At 42.3% G+C, this 22,349-nt stretch overlaps 1 protein-coding gene and 1 long non-coding RNA gene across 2 annotated transcripts in view; one reads left to right on the top strand and one right to left on the bottom strand.

Annotated features, from left to right (window-relative positions):
- Positions 1 to 2,956: 2,956 nt before the first annotated feature.
- LOC138685404 (uncharacterized) lies at positions 2,957 to 22,112 on the bottom strand. Its single transcript, XR_011324639.1, has 3 exons — positions 21,984 to 22,112; positions 5,676 to 5,760; positions 2,957 to 3,718 (listed from the first exon to the last, which is right to left on the bottom strand). It is a non-coding gene; the product is annotated as an uncharacterized lncRNA (long non-coding RNA).
- The window catches only part of ADSS1 (adenylosuccinate synthase 1), a 31,038-nt gene continuing 30,201 nt past the window's right edge, over positions 21,513 to 22,349 (top strand). Inside the window, exon 1 of the mRNA XM_069783318.1 lies at positions 21,513 to 21,808. Coding sequence (XP_069639419.1) covers positions 21,626 to 21,808 — 183 coding nt within the window. The 5' untranslated portion in view covers positions 21,513 to 21,625. The remainder of the gene's footprint in view (positions 21,809 to 22,349) is intronic.

Here is a 22,349-nt window from a genome sequence, read left to right as displayed (position 1 = left end):
AAGACCATGAGGTATTAAGTGTGTTATTCTGATGGAGTTCAGTGTGTTTTGTGCTCAGCTTTAAACACTTGCACTGCTAAAGCAAGAAGTTATGACTGGATCCCATATCCTCCTGCACCATCTCAGTCAATGAACTCCAAGGTAGAGCGGTGGGAAGTCTGCCCCAGCAACGGTCTGGCCTCCTCACACAGACATTAGGCAACAGCACACTGGGAGACTCAGCACAGGTGCAGACTAAGTGCTGCTCTCTGTTCCCGTTTTTTTAATTAGATGGATGAAGTACATTAGCATTTGTGGACTTAGGTGAATAAAGAGCCTTTCAGAGCAGGTTGCAATGAGGAGAAAGGGAAAGGACCCATCTTTTTAAAGGGGTTGCAGGACTTCTATGCACTATAGCTTGCTGAATCCTTGCCTATGGATCAGGGATTCATCCTACAAGACGTTATACGAATGCAGATGACCTTCCAGTCAAAACAAAACCTACGCATTTGCCCTTACAAACCAGTTCATACATGGAATTTATTGTTCAGCTGCCTCAGTCCCATTGCCTGTGCTCCCAGCAAGTTCAGAAAAGCCCATTTCATACCTGTAAGAAGCTATGGGCAGCCACAATATCTGTGTGGTTATTTTACTGTTTTATTCCCTGTTAGATAAATAGCCTGAAATCTTTCAAAGAAGAAAAATCAGAACTAGCAAATGCAGATCAGTTTTATCTCCATCTCTTCGAAGTTCCTAGGTAAGCAAAATTCTTCTTGTCTTCAACCCATTAGTGTGGTTCTTATAAGATTTGTCCATAAGAATTAAGGTCTCTGTTTCCTATGCTAGAGCAATGTTCCTCATATTCAGTCTTCAGGATAAATCATCTGACTACTATTTGTAGAGCTGGTTTGAGAAACTTTTCCTTGCCAAAGGCTGAAAAGGCTTTCAGACACCTTTGGCAAACTACAGTTAAATTAACCTTGGTATGAGAAAACTCTTGACTGTTGTACAGCTACTATCTGTGTGGCATGAAGTTGCAGACTGAATCCTGTCACCAGGCTGCTGATTCACTCCAGCCCTGGCTTAGAGATTCCAGTCTACCAAAGAGTGCCCACAAAACCGTGAATGAATCACAGCAGTGCCTGTGCTTTCACCACCTCCCTCATTTTTACGAAGTCAGATGAGGTGCATGCAGAGAAGTCTTTATGCTGTTCATAAAAATATGGTGATATGTTGTAATTCATAGCAACAACTCTCCATAAATCTGATCAGTTGCCATGCCACAAACAGAAACACTTTTCTGAAAATGTCATGGTGAAAATATGCCTTTTCATTTTCTCAAACTTACAGCTAGCTTTAAAAGTACTTCAGAAAACGTTTTCATGGCTCTTCCACAACATTAATCCATGGTGAGGCATAAATATCATTAAAGGACATCAATGCAAAAATATTTCTAATTTCTGTTTGGGAAGTTGAAAGGAAGAACAAAAGTCCTGGCTAGTGTTGCCCAGGAATTATAAAAAATTATGGCCTCATGCAAGGAAGTCACTGCCAGATGTCAGTGCAACATTGCTTTCTGAAAGAGGAGATGATAATTGTTTCTAGGGCATCTTTGGAAATATCTAAGTGTTTGATTTATTTATAATCCAGTTCTCATGTCAGAGCATTAAAGAGCATGTAACAATGCTGGTACTGCACATTGCCTAAAATGGGTGATTCCCTTGCTGAACACAAGTCAATTAATCAGGCCTGTGGGGATTGTTTTTGTGGTATTTGTTGGGGTTTTTTTCCACTGACTTCTTTTAGCTACCAGTTGCGGATTGAATGTATGCTGATTTGTGAGGAAACAACGGTTCTGCTGGAGTGTCTGTGGCCAAAAGCACGAGCTATCAGGACAGCCTGTGAAAGTAAGTACATCAGTGCTGTGTCTATGCCCAGGCTCAGTCATAGGAAGCCTCTCTTCTACTTGAATAGCGTCAGTGGTAACATATGCCATAATCTAATCAAAATTAATCTTTTAATTGCTGAATATGTAGCAAATGTCAAAACGATTCTGTAGAGTCCTGCTTCCAGAATTCGTTCCGCAGAACTACGTTTTGTGCTGTCCTGCTCTGAAGTGGAGCTTCTGTTGACATGAATAACACAAACCTCTCTCCTGTCAGTGGTTCTGCAGAGACGAAGAAAATTTCCTTTATGTCAATGCCAGATTCTGTTTGAATACAGGTTAAATTTTTGTGCACAGTGGAGATTTTTGTCCATAACAATGAATCAGTTCCAGTTTTTCATCTAGTGCACACTGGTTGCAGTCCAACTTAGCTCTGTGGTGGAGCAGGCCACAGTGACATACCAGAATCTGGTTTGGCTTCCAAAACAGATGTCCCAGATGATGTTCACCAGTGTTTCAGCAACTCCCTTCACACGAAATTAGCCTTGGTTTTAGTTTTAGCTCTTTCTTGAAGTTGATCTTGGATTCTACCAATTAGTTCAATAGTTTTAGAGAGTCATTGACCTCCTGTTGAAGAGTTAAACTGCAAAACTTTTGTTTATGTTTGCACATAAAACTTGGCTATACCTGGCTGTCTGATGTCAGTGCTATCATTACTCTTTACTGTGTTGCAATCAACAGCTCTGCAGTCCCACCCGTCCACCCTCCATCCCATTGCGTGGGTCAGCATTTCTGTTCTAGTTCTGCCAAAAACTTTATTCTTACCCCAGATTCTTCTGCTAAAATGCACAGCTTCTGGTTATCACTCCCACTAACGATGATAACAAGGCAAAAAGCCCTTTGCTTTTCTTAACCTAGAATAATTATGTGCTGGAAATGGGGGCTATAGACTTTCACTAGTTTATACACTTTCTCATATGTGGTTCTCCTTCATAAGCGGCTGCAGGGATGACACATCTATACTCCCAACTTGATGGCAAAACTAGTTTTCCATCTATTTGTAGAGAAGAGACCATAACAAAAACTTACTCATTCCACTTCCATTCAGCTGATTTATTTCTGTACTGGTATATTTCCAAATCCGTAAATATGGCTTGACACAATCTTGGATGAGAATTTTGTTACCCCCCACTGTCAAACCTAAGGAAAATCCTATTTCAGATCACTTAATTTAGTTTATTGAAAATCTCTCTCTTTTTATTCTTCAGCACTTCTTACCAGTCACCGACTGCCAGTTTTCTGCCAATTGATTCTTAAAGTTGGAAACTTTCTGAACTATGTAAGTAAACTGATTTCTTTAATTGCTCTGTTTCTAAAGATAACAGAAAATACAAATGCAAGACTTGGAAACTTGGAAGGAACTTTTTTCTGTATCTTCTAGGGGCGACACACTGGAGATGCTGGAGGTTTTAAAATTAGTGCCTTGCTCAGACTAACAGAAACAAAAGCAAACCAAAACCACATCACTCTGCTTCACCATATTTTGGAGGTACAACAAAACTGTGAAATTATTTCTGCATGCATTATTCTCAAATATTCATTCCCCAGAAACCAAGGGGCTTTGACCTCTGTAGCACCCCACTGTAGGTGTCTGGAGAGTGAGCCTCTGTGCCTGAAATACGATGAAAACTTTTCCACCGCTCTCTGTGCAGACGGGATCAAATCCATGTGCAGTAATGTTTAGAGATTTAACACTAGGTTTCCTTTCTCAAGTTTGTTTAACATATCTCCTTGCTGTTTTCTTTCTCTTCTTCTCCAACTGCTCTCTTGTGTTGACACGTCTCCCAAATGCATCTGTCAAATGAAATTAATTTTAGTGGTATGAAGACAAAATCTCAGGTCAGTTTGCGCACTGTGGCAGCACGTGGGATGTAAGCCTGAGCAGTTGAAAGAGCCTTTTGCTTTCTTTTTAACTCCCTATGGGTACCAACATGAGACAAAGAATGAACGAGACTAAATTTACCCCTACGCTTATAAGAATGAAAACTGAAGTGTTAATTTTTCAGTCCTGATGTTGTCCAGCTGAAAAACTTACATACTCTTTGACTGACTGTGCAAGGTAACCATTTTTCTCTTCAATTTTAGGAGGTCGAAAAAACCCACACAGATCTGCTGCAGCTTCCCAGGGATCTTGACTTTGTTTCCAAGGCAGCAGGGTAAGACATTATTGTTTGTTTTTGTCATGTATGAATTGCCAACCTCTTTAAAGCCAACAAGGAGCTGAGTCATTTTATGGTGGTGTAATAAGGTCACAGGACTTCTCTGCCATGGGAGAGAGAGGTTCCCTTCTAACACCAAACATTGTTCAGATTTAGAAATCAACCTGGTTAAGACTTTTTATGTGGAGCTCAGTGTGATTTTTCTTTCGGATGATCCAGTAAAACTGTGTAAATAGTGAACTACTTCATTTTGAAGGACTGGATTCTTCTTCCACCACTACTACTTTCTATTCCAATAGAACTCTTCTATTCTATTGCAATAGAAACATATCTTCCCTGAAATTTCTGTGATATTCATGTACAAGCCCATCAGGAGGTACATGTGCAGAGCTGGTGTAAGGAGGGAATGATTGGGGTGATTTACTGGCAATTGAGGGACCTCAGGAGTCCCTGAGTTGAGTATCAGCACAAGTTTCTAACGTATGTGGGTATCAAAAAAAAACCTGTTTCTGCAGACTTTCCCACATGTGCCTGAAAGCCTCATGAGTCTAACACCAGCACTTTCTGTTTAGCTGAGAAGAATCACATGGAGATATGTTGAATTACACTAATCTGAATCCATATTTATAGCAACGGCATTAACATTTTTTAATCCTGTTATGAATTAAGAGGAACCTTGCAGTGGTTTACGTTTCCTTGTAGCTACAAGCAGGGGTAACTTTTAAATCTGGAGATGGATTGACATTTAAGTAGCTGCTAAATAATTAAAAGAAAATATTTTTTATTCAGTAATGCCACAGAAAATATTATGGCTTTTGCGAGTTATATCTGTGCAGAATTTAATTTGGATGTTGTTTTGAAACATTAATTTCTTTTTAAGTTGCGTCATAATAGAAATACTTTTGTTACCTGAAACTAAATCTTGCTGGTCAATGATATAAATGTGCTCTTTTTTATAAAGTAATTGCCCTTTAGTTTAGTCAAACTTTCCAACTTACAGAATTTATTTGCTAATCAACCTGTGGAGAACTGTTTACAATGCAAATCCTGCAAAGGACTCTTCTAATGCTGCTCACATCTGGATACACTGTGAAACACCATGCCAGGTTTTGCTGATTCAGTACTTCTTGCCTGGCACAAAGAGTAGGTCAGAACCATAGAAGATGTTGTTTCGGCAGTGTAACATGTTTGGGTCTCCATGTGAGCTAAATGAACTCTGAGAAGAGATATAATTTTGGACTACAAATAGATTAGGGAGAAAAGGTAAGGAGGGAAAAGAACCAGCTAAGTAAGGACAGTATTGGCACAAGAGAGATGAGGGTGTGTTGCCTATGAATAAAAATAGGCTGGAAATTTTGGAGGAGTTTTTTGAATACTAGAACAGTGAGGTTCTTCCACAATCTACCCAGGGAGGTAGTGAGGGCAAAAGCACAGATTCTTTCTTACATGAGGGTTTGAGCACGTAGAAAAGGATTTATATAGAGAACTACCTGCAAAAGCAGGGTCTGGGTTAGAGAATTAATTCTACATTCATTTGCAGAGATGATACTGTTTATAATAATCTTTTAACTTAATGAAAACAAAACACTCACGCCTTCAATGTACTGTTCCTTTTGTGGGCCTTTCAGAATCCACTTTGATGTTATGCGGGCTGAGGCAAGTGCCAACTTGAAGAAACTGTTGGAAATAGAGAAGCGTTTATTTTTGTCAACAGACGATTTAAAAACACAGCATGCAAAATCTCTTCAAGTAGGTAATGTGGGTGTGACACATTTCCCATCCTTCTTCCTAAACACTTCAAATCTCTCCTCAAAGGCACTGTCATTCAGGTTGCAAATGGACATAGAGCTCTATGGGAAGGGTCAGGACTGCACTCCCACTGCGCCCTGGTGGAAGGAGCATCCAAGATGTTCCTCCACTTCTGTAATGTGGTATTGTGATAAGGAAACAGCTGAGGACCAGTCAGCTTTGCATGTGGGCAAAAGAAAGGGAGGCCCTAAAAATGAAATGTAGGATGCAACTATAAATGTGTACAGAAATGTGTTTTGTCTCAGTGCTCTTTGGGGAGAAAAAGTGAACAGATTTGCAATATGCTTTTTTTTTCCCCCACATTTCCAATTTGCATATTTCCAAACCTCCTAGCTTTTTCTGTTCTCAAAACAGGGTCACTTAACTAAAGCTAAAAGGCAGAAATCCTGGTGCTGTATCTCCCTTCATCAGTCATGCCAGATTGTGCCAAATTTCCATCTGGTTGTATAGTGAAAGTGGCAACATACAATGAGCTGCTTTGGGCCAAATGAAACCAGGGAAATGCAGATGGTTCAATTAAGAAGAAAATACCACACATTGTGAACAAATCTTAACTGTCAGTTTTTTAAAAACTGACTGCTCTGTGTTAACTGGCTTGAGTGTTCTAGGTAGCTCAGAATATGCTAGTTGTTAATATGCATAAATTGTGTTGCAACCTGTGTCTCAGGGCAGTCTCGATGCTTCAAAGGACCTGCAGAAGGAGTTTGCCACCATTGAAAAGAAAAAGGAAGAACTTGCTGATTATCTTTGTGAAGACCGAAAAAAATTGTCTTTGGAAGATTTATTTAGCACAATGACAACCTTCAGAGAGCTCTTCCTCAAGGCCTTACAGGTGGTTTGCATTTGTGACTGTTTAGAAATAGATTGAGAACTTTTTTTTTTAAGCAAGCAAGAATTCCTTTTTTTTTTTCTTCTACTCCAAGCTGGGCTACCTAAACCTTGGCTGCAGAAGTAAATGAAAGTAACTGTTTATTTGCTTGCAACCTGCAGCAAGAAATGAGCATGTGGGCAAATATAAAATGTGATTTTTTTAATTATTTTTTTTTCCCTATGGAGAACTAAGAACCTCCAAGTTGTTGTTCCCACTGTAAAATTACTATTCAGGCCTCAATGCAATAGGAGCTTAGTGATGTGTGAAAGAATGAGCAACGTGACATGCTTTATAGGCTTTGCCAATAGACCAAAGGTAAATTTTCCAATAGGCAAAGCCTAATTGGGAGATATGTTTACATGTAGGTATTTCATTGTACTAGTTAGTTCAAAACAGTATGCTTTGTGTCCCCTACAAAACTACGAATCTGCCAAGAGATCATATTTGGCATTTTATTAATTTATAAGACTTCAATCATTGCAATAAGGAGTAAGAAAACAGCAACTTCACCATGAAAGTTGTGTACAGCACCTTCCAATTAGTAAGCCTCCAGCAAACCTCCATTTCACATCCCCTACTACATACTTCACACCTGAACTAATGTACTTCCTCTAGGGTTTTCTTAATGCCAGGTGAGAGTGGCTTCACTTTTATATATTTGAACAGCAATAATCCCCCACTCCTGAGCTGACTCCAGGAGAGCCCCAGACTGGATTTGCCTTCTACAAAGGGGACCATCCACATGACAAGAAGTATTGCAAGAATACAGACAACTATGCTGGGCAATGTCAAGGCAAGAGAGGCTGAAGGAGTGCTTTAGGGCACATCATAGTTTCAGAAGAAAACAAAGGAGCTTCTGAGGAAGTGTTAGAAGATGAAATATGAAAAACATATCCTGTAATATTCCCACTATCTGCTTATTCTGTGAGGCACTGGGCTTCAATTTTGCGAGCAATACAGCTACCCAGGCTCCAAAACGATGCGACAGCGCCACAGACAGTCTGGAAAATAAACCCTGTAAACCACAGATCCTATGGCAAAACACTTGATCCTTAGAGTTCCTAAAACTCTAGGAAGGAAGGAAAGAATTAAGAGGGTTGAGAACATAGTGGCTCAACATCTGTGGAGAGCTATATGAGAAAATTGCTGTGAGGGGTAAACCCAGCAACTGCAGTTCTTTTGAGAAACAGTCCCAATAAAGGTTATGTAGTATCCTAGTACAGCTGCAGAAGTTTTAAACTACTTTTTTGGGTGCTGCTTGTTCACAGCCAGGTTGGAGCAACTAGAAAGGAGCTTCTTTTTATCCACCCAACATGTAAACTCCCTTTCATCCTATTTTTGGTTCCATTTCTCAGCAGCACCTCACCTCAGAGGTACCACAGCTGTTAGCCACATTGTATGCAACTCTGTTACCTCCATTGCAGACTTGGAATGGAATCTCCTCTCCTCTCTTGCCTTGCTTTCTCTCCCTATCGCTGTAGTAAAGATACTGTTTGTGCTTGAAACGGCAACATGCTGAAAAGTTGAAGGTTTTAATTTTTAAAGCATCTTTTTGTTCTGGGATTTTGATTTTTACACTAGAATCAGCCACATATATCATCTCTTTCCAGTGCCATTTGATGGAAGCTTTAAGGCTAAGGTGTAACTTTTACTTTGAGATGAGCCTTCTCTGTAAAGAAGGTCTCTTAGCACTACCAAAATCGTTAGTGCTATCTTTCCAATCTCACATCAAATAAGAAAAGAAATAATTTTGATAAATAGTGATCCTTTATGGCTCCTAAGCTTATGTAGAAAGATTTTGAGTTTGTTACTTCTTTGTTCAAGCAAAATCTTCCTTCATTCCCTGAGGGTTCTTTCTGGATTCATAGCCTTCAGGTAACAAAAACTGAGCCACTCAAATCAAATTACTATAATAAGAATCTGCATTCTTCCTCTCCATCTACTTGAAGAGGTGGGGGGGAAGCTTTACAAACACCCAAATAATCTCCAAAACTGACACAGTGAAAAGGAGAAGGTTTGTCACCCAGGGTTGATGACTGTTTTACCAATTCTCAAAAAATAAAAGGAGCAGATGGCAGGAGGAAGGAGACAGGGAGAAAATAGCTTCCCAGCTCAAAGATTAAAAAAAAAAAAAAAAAAAAAAAAATTGGAGATACACTGAGAACTGAGTTGTAAAGTTGCGGGGAAAAGAAACACTGTGTGATTACAGAGGATTGGGAGAAACATTTGATTTCTCTTAGCACTTGCAGCTGTTCCAAGAGGGGAGCTCCCAACAAAGAGGCTGTCTAATCTCAGGAAAAGGAACAAAAATGTTAAACAAAATCTGCTCTAGGAAGTACTTGGTTGATGACAGAGGTTATACAGACAGCTCTGCACAGGGATAGCTCCTCCGAGTGCTCCCCTAGGATAACGGAGCTGGAGCAGCTGCTCCTCAGTAGGGTGCATGTGGTGTTGGAACAGGATGTACTTTAGATAGTGTGGGGATAAACAGTTGTCATGGAGCATCTTTTAATTCAAAGATCAAGCAAGTATCTAACGTCTCACAAAGTGCAAATCTAAAGTGACACCCGTCTATCATTTAATCTCATCCATACAGCTGTGTTCAGTAATCCAGGAGATGCAGAAGGGATTGTGAATATTCATTACTCTGCCTTGCTACCACTTTGCCTTGTCTGGCTTTCTTGTGTTGAAGAAACTCTGTTAACAGTGTGTTTATGTCAAATCGATATGTATATTTTTTGTTTTAATTTCTCTGAACAATTTAGTTCAGGCTTGCTCAATCCATAAATTTATTCCTAATGTGTTTTGGTTTGTTCTCAGTACTCTGTGTGTGCTGCTCAAGTAGCAGGACAACATATCCCTGAATTCACCTCCTTTACTTCTTGTGGCATGTTACACAGAGACATTCTCCCACGGCCCACAGATCTGCAAGTCTCTCAACAGCGATAATATCTCAAAGACATTATGCTAAAACACAGCAGGAATTTATCAGGCAAGCATGTAGGAGGCATACAGTGATGAAAGGCTTTTAGCCTCTCCATAAGACTTCGCTGCCTGTACCTTGTTCTTTCAGAAGCACCCTCCTTTTCTTTCTTTGTCAACAGTACACCGTTTTTCTCTCCTTTTCTAGATATTCACTGAAGGTCCCCATAACCTTGAGCCTATAATGGTCCTATATTTCAGAGAGACTAACTCAGTGTTCTCAAGTTTTCTTTATTTGGCTGGAAATTTCTTTGGACCAAAGGATCCTATGCTTTTACTTTCCATAAAGGCTCTAAGAAACCTGTGCGTGTTTCCTGGGACTTCTTCAGCCTATCTATAGCAATCAACCAAATCTATCACTATAATGAGAAAATGTCTTTGCTGCTGCCAAACTCTCTGCAAAGGAGAGCAGCCATGTCTCATCAAGAATCCTATCTGCACCAAATCATCAACATCTTCCTGGACATTATTAAATTTTGTAATATGACACAGCAGCGCCCTTCTCTTAACATCACAAATCTCTATGACAGCAGGCCCAGTAACTACTGATCTACCTACGACATGTAGATTAGCTACTGACTGGTTGCAATCAAATGCAAGCAAGCTTCCAGGTGGTGATGGTAATGTTCTGATGATGATTGCAACTCTGGAACAAGGACTGCATAAGCTTTTAAGAAAATGGCTTTTGTCATCTTGATGTTCTGCTACAGTTATCCTAGTTGTTGAGAACTACCCTCTTCTGTCATTGTGACACTTATCAAAACCCAGAAATACTCTTCCACTGAGTAAAGGTCTTCCTTTACTAGGAGCAAGTGTTCATTTTCTTCCTCTTCCTCCATTAATCATATCATCCCGGTACCAGCAGCTCTGCGGAAACCAGAGTCCTGCCTGTGTAAATCCCAGCAGGATTTATGTCATCCTGGCAGTTGTACGACTGGTACCAACAGACATCCAGCTTGGACTCTGCCACTGAACACTAGTGCAGAAATACAGCTGGCAAATTTAATGGGTGCCTAAAGAGAAAGTGTGAATTGCTGTTTAACACAGTTGGAGAGTTCCTGAAATTTCTGGTAGAAATCCCTGAATACAAACAATATAAAATCAAGGTTGCTATGGGATAAATCTCTAGAATGCTAATTAAGTTAAACTAATGTTCTGTTTTGTGGACAAAGGGACTAATTAAGAAGAATGCATTTCAGTCCATAGTCCAACGTGGCAGTTAAAGCTAATGAAATAGTTTGCTGGTGACATCATTATATGGAAAAGTCCAAAGGGATTGACCAGGGAGCTCTGTTCTGCTATTTACCCTCAAACCCCAGCAGCTGAGAGTTTTAAGCGTGCATAGGGCATATTCAGAATAGCTACTCATTGCAAATTGAGAGATTAACCAGCTTTTCCTTCAGTAACTCTTCTTATTTATTTTTTCTATTTGTTGTTCTGTCTGAATGCAGGAAAATCAAGACAGGAAGGAGCAAGCTGCAAAGTCTGAGAAAAGGAAGAAACAGCTTAAAGGAGAAGATGCAAAGAGGCTAAAAGGAGAGTATGGAAAGAGTGGTACATTAAACAAAAATTAATTCCGGTTTTATTAGCCAGTCTTTTGTTAATTAGGATGAAAATATCTGTTTAGTTGCAGCTAATCTAATACAATGAGAGTGACTTAGCCATGGATGATGTAGTTGTCAAGTAGATAGTATAGTAAGACATCAATTTTCAAGTGCATGTGAATGCTTGGAAGAAATCATGATAGGGATGTTATAAAAAATATCACTCCCAATGAGCAAGTTGCTACCATTTTGCTTAGAGGTGGGTGATACCCTGCTATTGCTCTGAATAGTTGTTTGAAGACTTTTAGGGGCATAGAAAGTTACACATACTTGAACTTCAAGCTGCGCTGTGTCACTGTAGTAGGCAAGTTGTCACGTGTTACTGTTACCTGAACGTTTGCTTTTTTCTGATTAGACGTCTGATTCCTTCAAGCAGTTATGAGTGTGCTTAAAGGAGCGTCTGTGCTTTGCTGAAGAACAGCTGATTGACATAAATGGAGAAAAGCGTTTGTTGTGCTGGCCTACCTGGCTGTGAAGCATTTCTAGTGGTAACACTGGCATGTGTGTATTTTAAAATTTTATTTTGGCAAATACTTGACATCCACTTTTCTTGAAGATTTCTGCCAATAACATTTGGTTACGATTCTTGATTCCTCAGAGAACCACTGCAAAAATGGCGTTAGTAAATCTGAGTGGAGTTCATGTAAATATTACACTAGATGCTTACCCCTTGAAAGACTTTTTTTCCTTGTATCTGGTGTCTAAATAAATGGCCTTCTTTTAGCTCCTATTTCACAGTTACTCATCCTTAGAAATACATTTTAAAAATATGTAAGATTCACTGAAAACTGACCAAAGCGAAGTTTTCAATATTGTCTTGACAAGCTGTACTGCAAAAGTTTTACATACTTTGCAATCGTAACATGCTTAATGTAAAGCTGCAGATTAAAACAATAAACCTTTTTCCTGTAAATACAGAAAAGTAACTTAGTATATGGTAAAATAAAATTATAAAGTGACATTCAGCAGCTGTAAGGATTAAAGGTGTCCTTCCACCCTGTAAAGAGAAGGAGCACCAGACCAGGAGAACTTTCTGCACTTCCAACCCGCAGTTTATATGGAACTGTTGTTATTTTTGGTCCTTTGTGAGAAGGTGGATTTAATTCTTGGGGTATAAAATTAAACGTGAGAGGGTATTTAGACTCTGAATTATTTTTTAGTACTTATTTTAGAAAACTGTGCGTAGCACTGGCGACACTGAGCATCAGGTGGTTTTTTAATCTATTTTAATCTCCATCAGGATATGGTGACATAAACTATAGAGGGTATCAGATCTGGCATGGCAGAATGTTGGAGCTCATCTTAACATTCTTCAGTCTACATAAAACCTTTTTTCTTTTTTTTTTAATCATATAATTAGCAAGTTAAGTAATTATTTTCTGTATTTATTTTCTGAAGGAGGGAATGAAAAGACAGTAAATCTGGTGAAACCCTATTAGCATGTGCTTACAGGATTATCAAGGCCTGGTTCCGCAAAGAATTAAGTACACCTTTAACTTTGCAGGTATCTCCTGTGAAGCCAGCGATTTACAGCACAAGGGGTAATCCTGTGCATAAATCTTTAAGGCCCCAGTCCTACAGTCTTTGAATCTCTGACCTTTAACTCCAGTCACATGCTCTTGTCAGTGTCAATATCTGGTTTATCCAGTTGTCTGAGGATCATTTCTCTGCAGTTGACAGATCTGCCATGGACAGCACAGAACAGCAAAGTCTCTTAGGGCAGGCAATAATCTTTGCTCTCCTGAGTTCAGACAGAAGACGTGAAGGCAGAAGCACCCATCACTGATGTACTATTAACAGATTACAAGAGAGGACTTGCGGCCACTGAAAATTGCTGAGAATCAAGCTGAGTCAGAAATTGTTACCAAAATGCAATAAATTGGGTGGGTGAATAAAAATTAAGACAAAATTTCCTAAAAAAGTTCAGTGGCAGGCTTCTGCTGATTCCAGAGACTCAGACATCTAGGGGTATTTTTAACATCGCCGAACATGTTTACATATGTTTTTATAATTAACAAATTCTTTTTCCATGCTTGATAATGGATTAAGCAACTATCCTGCTTTATTTTTGGTATGGATGCACTTCAGCTTCTCTTGCAGCAGCTTCTGTTACTGAGCATTTAAATTCTTCAGAATTGTATCAAACACCTGCAAAGACCAATTCTATATGTTATTTCAAGAGAAATAACATATAGAGGTTTCTTTACCTAACCAGGTGGAAAAATGAGCTGCTTCTAATGCAAATTTGAGGACACAGCTAATGACCAGAGTAAGCAACTGAACAACACCACTTAAGAACAAAAAAGTGAAAATGTGCAGTTAAATATCTGGTGAGGATTTATGTATGTAGCTGGAATACTGTAACTGTAGCAGAAAATGAAATGCTATTAAAAGATGAAGAGAAAGTAAAATTTGATGAACAGTACGGGAGTTCCACAGCATAACTACAATCGTTACATATAGAAACCAACTGCAAAAGCAGACGCCCCAGCCCAATTTCTTATGTTGATATATTCAGCGTCAAATACAAGAGCTTTTCTCTGGCAAATTTCTTATTGTCTCTACTTACACAGGACTTATTCATGTGGCTGTAACAAACCAATATATGACAAAATGTCACCAGCATAAATTGGCCCTGCAATAATAAAAGCATCAAGTCTTCAAGAGCTGGGGAAAAAAAGCAAATGTTCTGCTGCTAAAAGCTTATTGCTTACTGGGTTACTGTTGTATTGCTTGTATTTGCTTTTTTAAAGCATGTAATAATGGTTTAAAAACTGTGTATTAAGGACAAGTCCAACTTTCAATGCAGAGTTCACTTATAACTGCATTGTACTCTAGTATGTATTTGTAATCTAGGATGTATTTCACTTCTGTATATGTTCACTTCAGTAAACAGAGCTAAACAAATGTACCTGAATCTGTGAGGCTTATTAGTTGTGGTTTTACATCACATAGTAGCAAATAAGATCCCGACCAACTGCTTTTCCTGTGCTAACTGTGAAAACTGTCATGGTATTTTTATTTTATTTATTTTTAAGTGCAGCTGCAAGGATAGACTATCTGGATCTTAATCTCCTAAATAAGAAGGTGAATAAATAAGAAAAAGCTTCTTAATTGCATCTGGCAATATAAAACCATTAAGCAGTTAAATTAATTCCACATGAATTCTAGAAAACTGCAAAGATTTTTTTGTTAAAGCCTGACCCTGCACCCCAGAGTTCAATGAGTTTGCCACTGTTCTTTTACTGGGAGTCTGGCAGACTTCAGGCCATGCTCTTACAGGCATAAAGGAGCATAACCATATTGCAGTGCTCCTTTAATCTCTTTTTTAAAATATAAATCACCCTGCAGAATCTTCAACTCATTGTATTGACTGGATAGGTGACTCAAATTGAACTAATTTCATTAAAATGTGTTTTCAAATCTTTCCGTAGGTTTTAAGAAATCTTATTTCAGTGTGTATTATTTACTCAAGCAGCTGAAATAATGTGAAGAGGCCCCCAGTTTTGGTACCGGCTTGATTATTTGTTAGGCAGAGAAAGATGCTACATAATTCACCTATTATAGGGCTCACCCGAGGATGCCAGAGACTCAAGGTCCTGTTCGTGTCTCTAGTCTCAGATTTGAACCAGTCAGTGTCTGTCACATCACAGCTGAGACCCTTAACTCCTCCGCCAGTCTGTGGTGATAGTCCAAATACAATTGAGGGGGGCATTTGCTCTGGTTTATACATTCACTGTTGATGAGGGAGGGACCTGGTAGCAAAGCAGATGTGAGACCTCTCTCACGACACAACAAGCTGAACTGTGGGATAAATTGCCTGTGCCCACCCACAGACGTGTAGGTGATTACAGAATTGGGTGGCAGCTGAGCAGCTTTTTAAGCGTTGTTTAAGTATTCAACTTGGGCATCTAAACAGATGGATATGTGCTTTTTGAGGGTTTGGGCCAAAGTCTTCAGAAAAGACCCACAGTGCTGGGACTTCCACAGTTAGTAAAGCTGATCTAACTCAAAGCAGTTAATGCCGAATCATTTTTGCCTAATCTCTTCTCAAAAAACGCCCAAGCACACAGGAATCCTGCAGCCTGGACAAGCTGCTGCTGTGCTAACATGGTGCTAAAATGCTGCTGTGCTAAAATGCCATCCTTAGCAGTAGTGTTGGAGCAAAGCTGGTCTTATTCACAGCTTCTGTTTCAACTTTAATAAAGCTTTATATGCTTTCAAGTTTGTCCACATTTATCGCATCAGCTGGTTTGGCCTAAGCAAAGATGCAAACTCTTTTCATTTCATGCTATCCACCACAGAGAAAACACGATACCACTCCGTTTTAATTTGCAGCAGCCTTTTACATACTTGGTGGCTGTTATCATGTCACGTCTGGTCTGTTTCCACCTAGACTAAACCACCCCAGCCCTTCCAGTTTTTCCTTCTAGGACTTTCCTAGTTTTTCATCCTAGGGTTTTCCAAACCTGTGTTCATGCACTTGTGGCACTCTTCTAGATTTTCTTCAACTGGATCTCATCTTCCTCACAGTATGGTGCTGGATTTCCAGCTGGGCAATTCAGGAGGGCTGAGGAGAGTGAAAGGATATCTTCCTGCATTTTACAGGTTGTTCTTCCATCTCAGCGTGATGTTTGACTTCTTTTACAACCATGTAATATTTTGACTCCTATTCAGAGAAGCATCCTGGTCTCCAGCATACTTGTCACTCAAGGGTTGTGCCATCTGCACATTCAATAAACACACTGTATTGCACACTCCAAGTCTTTCACGGTATGAAACAGAAAAAATTTTGAACCACAAACTGAGCCTTTACAATTTGATGTGGGCTTTGTCCAAATAAATCATTCTTTACTACTCTCCGAGTATAGTTCTTCATGTGCTTTTGCACCAATTTACTACTTTTATCAGGGCTGTGAACAAACGTTTGGTAAAAATGTTCTGAAAAGAAAGAGTATAGCTTTGGTTAATTTATTCTGCAGCAAATCTAAAGTGCACTGCTTTAATCATGTGGACGTATTTTGCTCCTATCAGTTGCCCTGAAGTAAAAAGCACTGCATTTTTTTACCTGAGAAGGCAAATGCTTGAAAGCTTTTTCTGTGAAATTGCAAAGGTCAAACGTTGTCAGGTGAATTGGTTTTAACGGTAGAGCTCTGAGGAACAGGGAGCTCCTCTGAGACACTGATACTGATTACGGAGCTAATGGTGCATTCCCTTCTTTCTCAGTACTGGGCACCAGGTGACTCACAGGGGATGGGGACACTGCATACCTGCAGCCCTTACAAGTCGCGTGTCACTCTGCATGACCTCACTGTTAATTTCATGTATTACTCAATTTAAAAGTCAAACATTTGCTTTTAACTGAGCAAAATCCATCTTGAAGAGTTGATTTTTTTTTTTCCTTCTCACACATCAAAGTGGACTTAAATCCATTGATTTTGGTGGACTTGAGTTTGTTTTTAAATTGGTGTAAGAAGAATAACAAATCACTTCAAGTAATGAACTGTTTCATGCTATTTCTATGCTAAGGTACATGGTTTGAACTTTTATAAGAGAAGTGTTCCCCCAGCTGATTAGTTTGCCTGCAAAGTGTTCAGTAATTTCTTCATATTTAACAGTTTACAGAAATGGAAGGTTTGACATTGTTGGCACTGGAAAGAAAATATGACTGGAGTTTCTGACCATCTCAGAATGACAGTGGATCTGATTACAGAAATGCTGAAGAGAACATTAAAAAATTTCAAGTTTGCTACATCTGAAATAACATAAAAAGAAAACCCCAGAATACTTTAGAATACTTTCTGGCTATTAAGAAGAGAGAAATTGCACCTTTCTTTGCACAAAAACATGCAGAAATTTCCACCAAGCCAGTCACTTTGAAGATATATGAAAATTATTAATGTATAACTGGCTGAGAGACGCAAAGAACAAACAACTGAAAACACTGTCATCTCCTGTTAAAAAGGTTACATTCTGTCCTTAAGCAGGGCAATTTACATATAGTCATGCCAGGATTATTTGCTTTTAAAAAAACAGATAGACCATAACCAAACCAACCAACCAAACAAAAGAACAGCAATAACATTACTCTGGCAAAAGATTTGAGTTCCTACCCTAACAGGTGTAGAGTATAGTACAGAGAGAAAAAAAACATGCAAGAATGGCAATGTTAAATACCATAAAAATAATAATAAATATAACTCTGGGATCCTCTCTGACTTCGAATTCTAGCTGTATACAGCTTCTCCTGCAGAGGAACAGGACCAGGAATAGGTATTTCTTGCAGGGTATTTTTATATTCTAGCTGTGTGGCGCTGACTCACAAGCTGTCAGTTTTGAGGAGAATTAGTGTGTGTGTGAGGGAACTGAGTGACACCACTGCTACATTTTGCTCTCCTTGGTGCTCATGTTTTCAAATTGTAAAAATAACCGTAAATGTAATGCCCGACAAGTATTTATTCCACAATGAGATGAAACAATTTTTATTATTTAATGGACAAAATGATTTTGTTAAGTGGCAAAAAAATCTGAAAGATTTGATGAACAGTAAGGAAAGCTTTAGAGGAAATTTTGAAAGAAAATAAAGCCTGGAAGGGAATGGAACTGGGATAAAGTACAAAAGGGAGGAGCAAAAGTAGAAACAGATCACTCCAGCACCGGCTTCCTTTGCCAGCTATCAAGGCAGATCAAATGCAGTAGACATGGACTTCATTAAGACACTCAATGTGGTGCAGAGTATGGTGTGAGTACAATTACAATGGAGGCTAAGGTATCAGGTAAAGAGAAGTTTAAGTCATTAACAAGAATTTCTGTTGCATGGCAGGACCAGGCTGGCTGCAAATGATTGAGGATAGACCAGTGCAGAAGTTTCTCAGATGAGGTCCATGAGTTGTCAGTGTGTGGCTGTGAAGAGAAACATGGCCAGTGCTGGCTGTTCCCATGTCAGGTGGAACAAGTTCAAGCTCGACTGGTCTGGGATGCTGGGCAGCTCTAGACTGGTTGGTACCAGGGCAAGAAGCCCAGAGAGTTTGGCATAAAGCCTATGCTTGAGGAGTTGTGGCCAGACATTTGGTGCATAGTAGACCACAGGAACCAAATGTCTTAAAAGACTGCACAGTAGCCTTCCATCCTTACAACTGAAATAATGGTCAAGATAAAAGTAAAGGTTAAAATTCTATAGTGTAAAATTCTGAAACGGAAGCTGGAGTCTCATTTTTCAGGTCATGTTAGATCGGATGTGGCATCTGGCTGTGAATATATACATGAAATGCCAAGTAGCTCTATTGTGCATGTGACATGCCAATGGCAGAAAGAAGTAGCAGCATTTCAGTGTTGTGTGAGATACCAGCAGAAGTGTGGGAGAGAAGCTGACTTTTGTCACATATGTGGAACTTGACAAGTCCAGGAATGTCTTAGGTGAGACCTTTCCAGCTGAAATGAGAAGATGTTAATTCCCATGTAGAGGGCACTAGGGAACTTGACATGGACCATAGCATACAATTCTAGCCACCCTTATTCAAGACACATGAACCAAATCCAGAACAGGTGCAGGGCAGGCAGATGAGAACGATGAGCAAATTGAGAGCTGGTCTTTAGAGGAAAAGAGTGAAAAACCTTGTCTTCTTCTGTCAAGCAAAACAAAGCCAGTGACTGGATGTAATTCCTTCTATAAATACATACAAAGGAAAGGGAGAGGAAGAAGTATTTAAACTAAATGGCAATGTCAGCACAGAACATATGGATATAAATTGGCCAGAAGGATGGAAATTAGCAGAGGCTTCTAACCAGAACAGCTCTGGAACAGTTATTCACTAGGAACAGCGAGGTGTTGTATAATTTAGTTAACTGCAGTAGCAGGGGAAACTAGGCTCAAACATCAGGAGCTCCCTTCCAAGTCTTCTCTTCCATATTTATCACCTTCATCAATCGATGCTAAATACTCAGCTGGAGCATACAGAGTGTTAAATCTTCCCTACCTCCTCTTCCTAGAGGAAATATTGCAAATGCTAGAAATGAGGTAGAGCAAATCTCTGCTCTGTTTGCCACCGTGAATGCTTACAAGGTGCTGGAGTCTGGAATATGTTCTACACTATTTCTATACATGCACTTATGTAAATGCATACCTGTATGTGTATGTACATGGGTAGATGCTTGTGTATATGCATACATGCACGCATACGGAGCCGCCATACGCACATTTGAAATGTGCTGTACATGCTGCTATATTTTTATTTCTGAGGAGTTCATTCGAGTATTCCAGTACTTTCTTATCATCCTTATACCAGAGTAATGGATTGTATAAGTACCCTTCTGCATTTTGACCACTGCATACACAAAGTGCTTGTGTCATCTCACATATATCATGGCATCTTATCTGAGCCACAGTGTAAGAGAAGGAATGTGTTACTTGAAAATGCTGAATTTCTGTCACTTGCTCTCTTGGTAGGAATCACACGCGTGCATTTGCCAGGAGGAGCACGCAAGCAGCGGCTGGTGCAGTTCTTCCCATCTGAAGCTGCAGCCTGGTATGTTCTGCTGGTGTTTTGCTTCTGTGCATGCATGTGTGTGCAGGCATGTACATGCATATAAATGCCTTCTACTAACACAGTTGCATGTACCTCAGATTGGTCCGTAAGCTTACTCTCTTCAAGTTGCTTTTTTTTAAGGACGTGGTGCCACATCCCTGGAGCTAGAAACACGTGTTACAGAAAAAGTCAAGCCTAGCATATGGCTCGTGCATGGGGAAAGGGTTATGGGCGCCAGGCACTGCCTGTTCGCCTGTCACACCAGGGAAGCGGGCGCATAAATCTGTCCCTGTGACACAGCTCCACGTGCCTCGCTTGTTTATTTGTCTCACGGTGACGGTCCCGTGTTTTTTCAGGTCAGTGTGTGAGCGTATGTGTGGGTGTGCATGTGTGCCTTGCTGGAACGGTCTCGAGTGTCTCAGGCCACCGGGACAGGGTATGCATGTGCCTGTCAACGGGGTTTGTGCCAGTTCAGGACAACAGTCGTATGTATTTTAGGCTAGCGTGTGTGTCTGTCAAACTCAAAGCGCGCCTGCCCATGTTTCTCGGGCCAGCGGGTAGATGTTTGCGTCTCATGACCCGTGTATGCTGGAGTAGCTTGTGTGCCCGTCCTTCTCCCTTTGACTGTTAGGTATCACGGGGTACTCTGAGTGTACCTGTGCGCGTGTCAAGCTACTCTGCGTGTGCAATTCTCAGTGTGTCTGACAGTAACAGCCCCAAATGCCTCAGAGAAACCTCTGTCTGGCAGTGACACGGGCCCACGTTCCTCAGGCCAGCGTCCGTCTGGCAGCGACACAGGCTCAGGCGCCTCAGGATTCCGCGTGTGTCTCACAGCGACACAGCCCCTGCGCCTAAGACGAGCGCGTGGGTCTGTCTCGTGGTGTCACTGTCACGCACCCCTCAGCACCGCTCGTGCTTCTCACAGCGACAGTCACGCACCTCAGGATGGCACGTGTCCATATGTCCCCGTGACACAGCCCCACGGCCCTCAGACCGCCGTGACAGCCACGCGCCTTGGACCCGTGTGTTCTGTCTCTCTGTCACACAGCCACGTGCCTCAGACCCACATCAGAGTGAGACAGCCGCAGGCCGCAGACCCTTGCATGAGTGTGCCTCGCAGCGACACAGCCCCGTGTGACTCAGCCCAACGTGTCTGTCTGTCTGTCCGTGCCACAGGCCCGGCTGCCTCAGACAAGCATGTGACACAGGCCCACGTCCCTCCGAGCTGCCCCTGTCACACGCCTGCCTCAGGGCTGCGATTGCCTCACAGCGCCACAGCCCCCCCCCCCGTGCCTCAGAGGTCGGTGCGCGGCTGTGAGGAGACTGCGTGTGTGCGTGTGCGGAGACCCTGCGGGTGTGTGGAGACTGCCTGTGTGGAGACCGTGTGTGTGTGTGTGTGTGCGTGAGAATGCGTGTGTGTGGAGACCGCGCGTGTGTGTGAGAATGCGTGTGTGTGGAGACCGCGCGTGTGTGTGGAGACCGTGCGTGTGGAGACCGCGCGTGCGTGCGTGCGTGTGTGAGAGACCGTGCGTGTGGAGACCGTGCGCGTGTGCCCGCGCGGGGCGGCGGGGCGGCCGAGGCCGGCGGGGCAGCCGGACCCGCACGTCAGCGCGCCGCGCGGGGCGGGCGGCGGCGGCGCCGTTAAAGGCCGGCGGCGGCGGCGCGGCGCGGGCAGCGCGCAGGGGGCTGGGCTCGGCGCCGGCGGGGGAGCGAGGCAGAGCGAGGCGGCGGCTCCAGCCACCCTCCCAACCATGTCGGGCACCCGGGCGTCCAACGACCGCAGCAGCCACCCCGGCGGCGGGCTCAAGCGGGCGCGCAGCGAGCCGGGCGGTAACAAAGTGACGGTGGTGCTGGGGGCGCAGTGGGGGGACGAAGGCAAGGGCAAGGTGGTCGACCTGCTGGCCACCGAGTCGGACATTGTGTGCCGGTGCCAGGTGGGTGCCGGGCCGGGCCGGCTCTGCCCGCCGCTCCCCCGCCCCGCGTTCCGTGCTCTCCTCGGCCCCCGCTTTACCCCCGCTCCCTTCAGCCCGGCGCCCTCCTTCCCTCGCGGGTCCCCTCTCCCTCCCGTGCTGCTCTCCCTTTTCTCCCCCGCCGCCTGCCTGCCCTCACCTCCTGCCGCTCCTCTCTCCCGTTGGTGTTCTTCCTCCCCTCCCCGCTCCGTATTCCTCCTCCCCGTCCCCTCTCCCGCGGCGAGCGGTGGGACGCGAACGCGCCCCGCTGGGCTCCCCGTACCCCCCCAACCCTCCCCGCCTGCGCCTCGAAATGCCACTCGGAAAGAAAAAGCCCCGAACTATAAATATAAATAGCTGACCCTTCACGATAAGCGACACAAGATCCCGAGGTGCCGGCAGGCGGGGGGGGGGGGGCGGACGAACACGGGGGCCGTCTGCCCGGGGCGGGGCGGGCAGCGCTGCCGGGGGCCGGGGCCCGCTGCTGCCCCCCCCCGCCGCCGCCGCCCGGGGAGGGAGGGAGGGT

Source organism: Haliaeetus albicilla, chromosome 5 (assembly GCF_947461875.1).
Source record: "Haliaeetus albicilla chromosome 5, bHalAlb1.1, whole genome shotgun sequence".
NCBI classification, from domain to species: Eukaryota; Metazoa; Chordata; class Aves; order Accipitriformes; family Accipitridae; genus Haliaeetus; species Haliaeetus albicilla.
The sequence above is the reverse complement of the archived record's forward strand: the minus strand, read 5'-3'. Positions and strand labels throughout refer to the sequence as shown.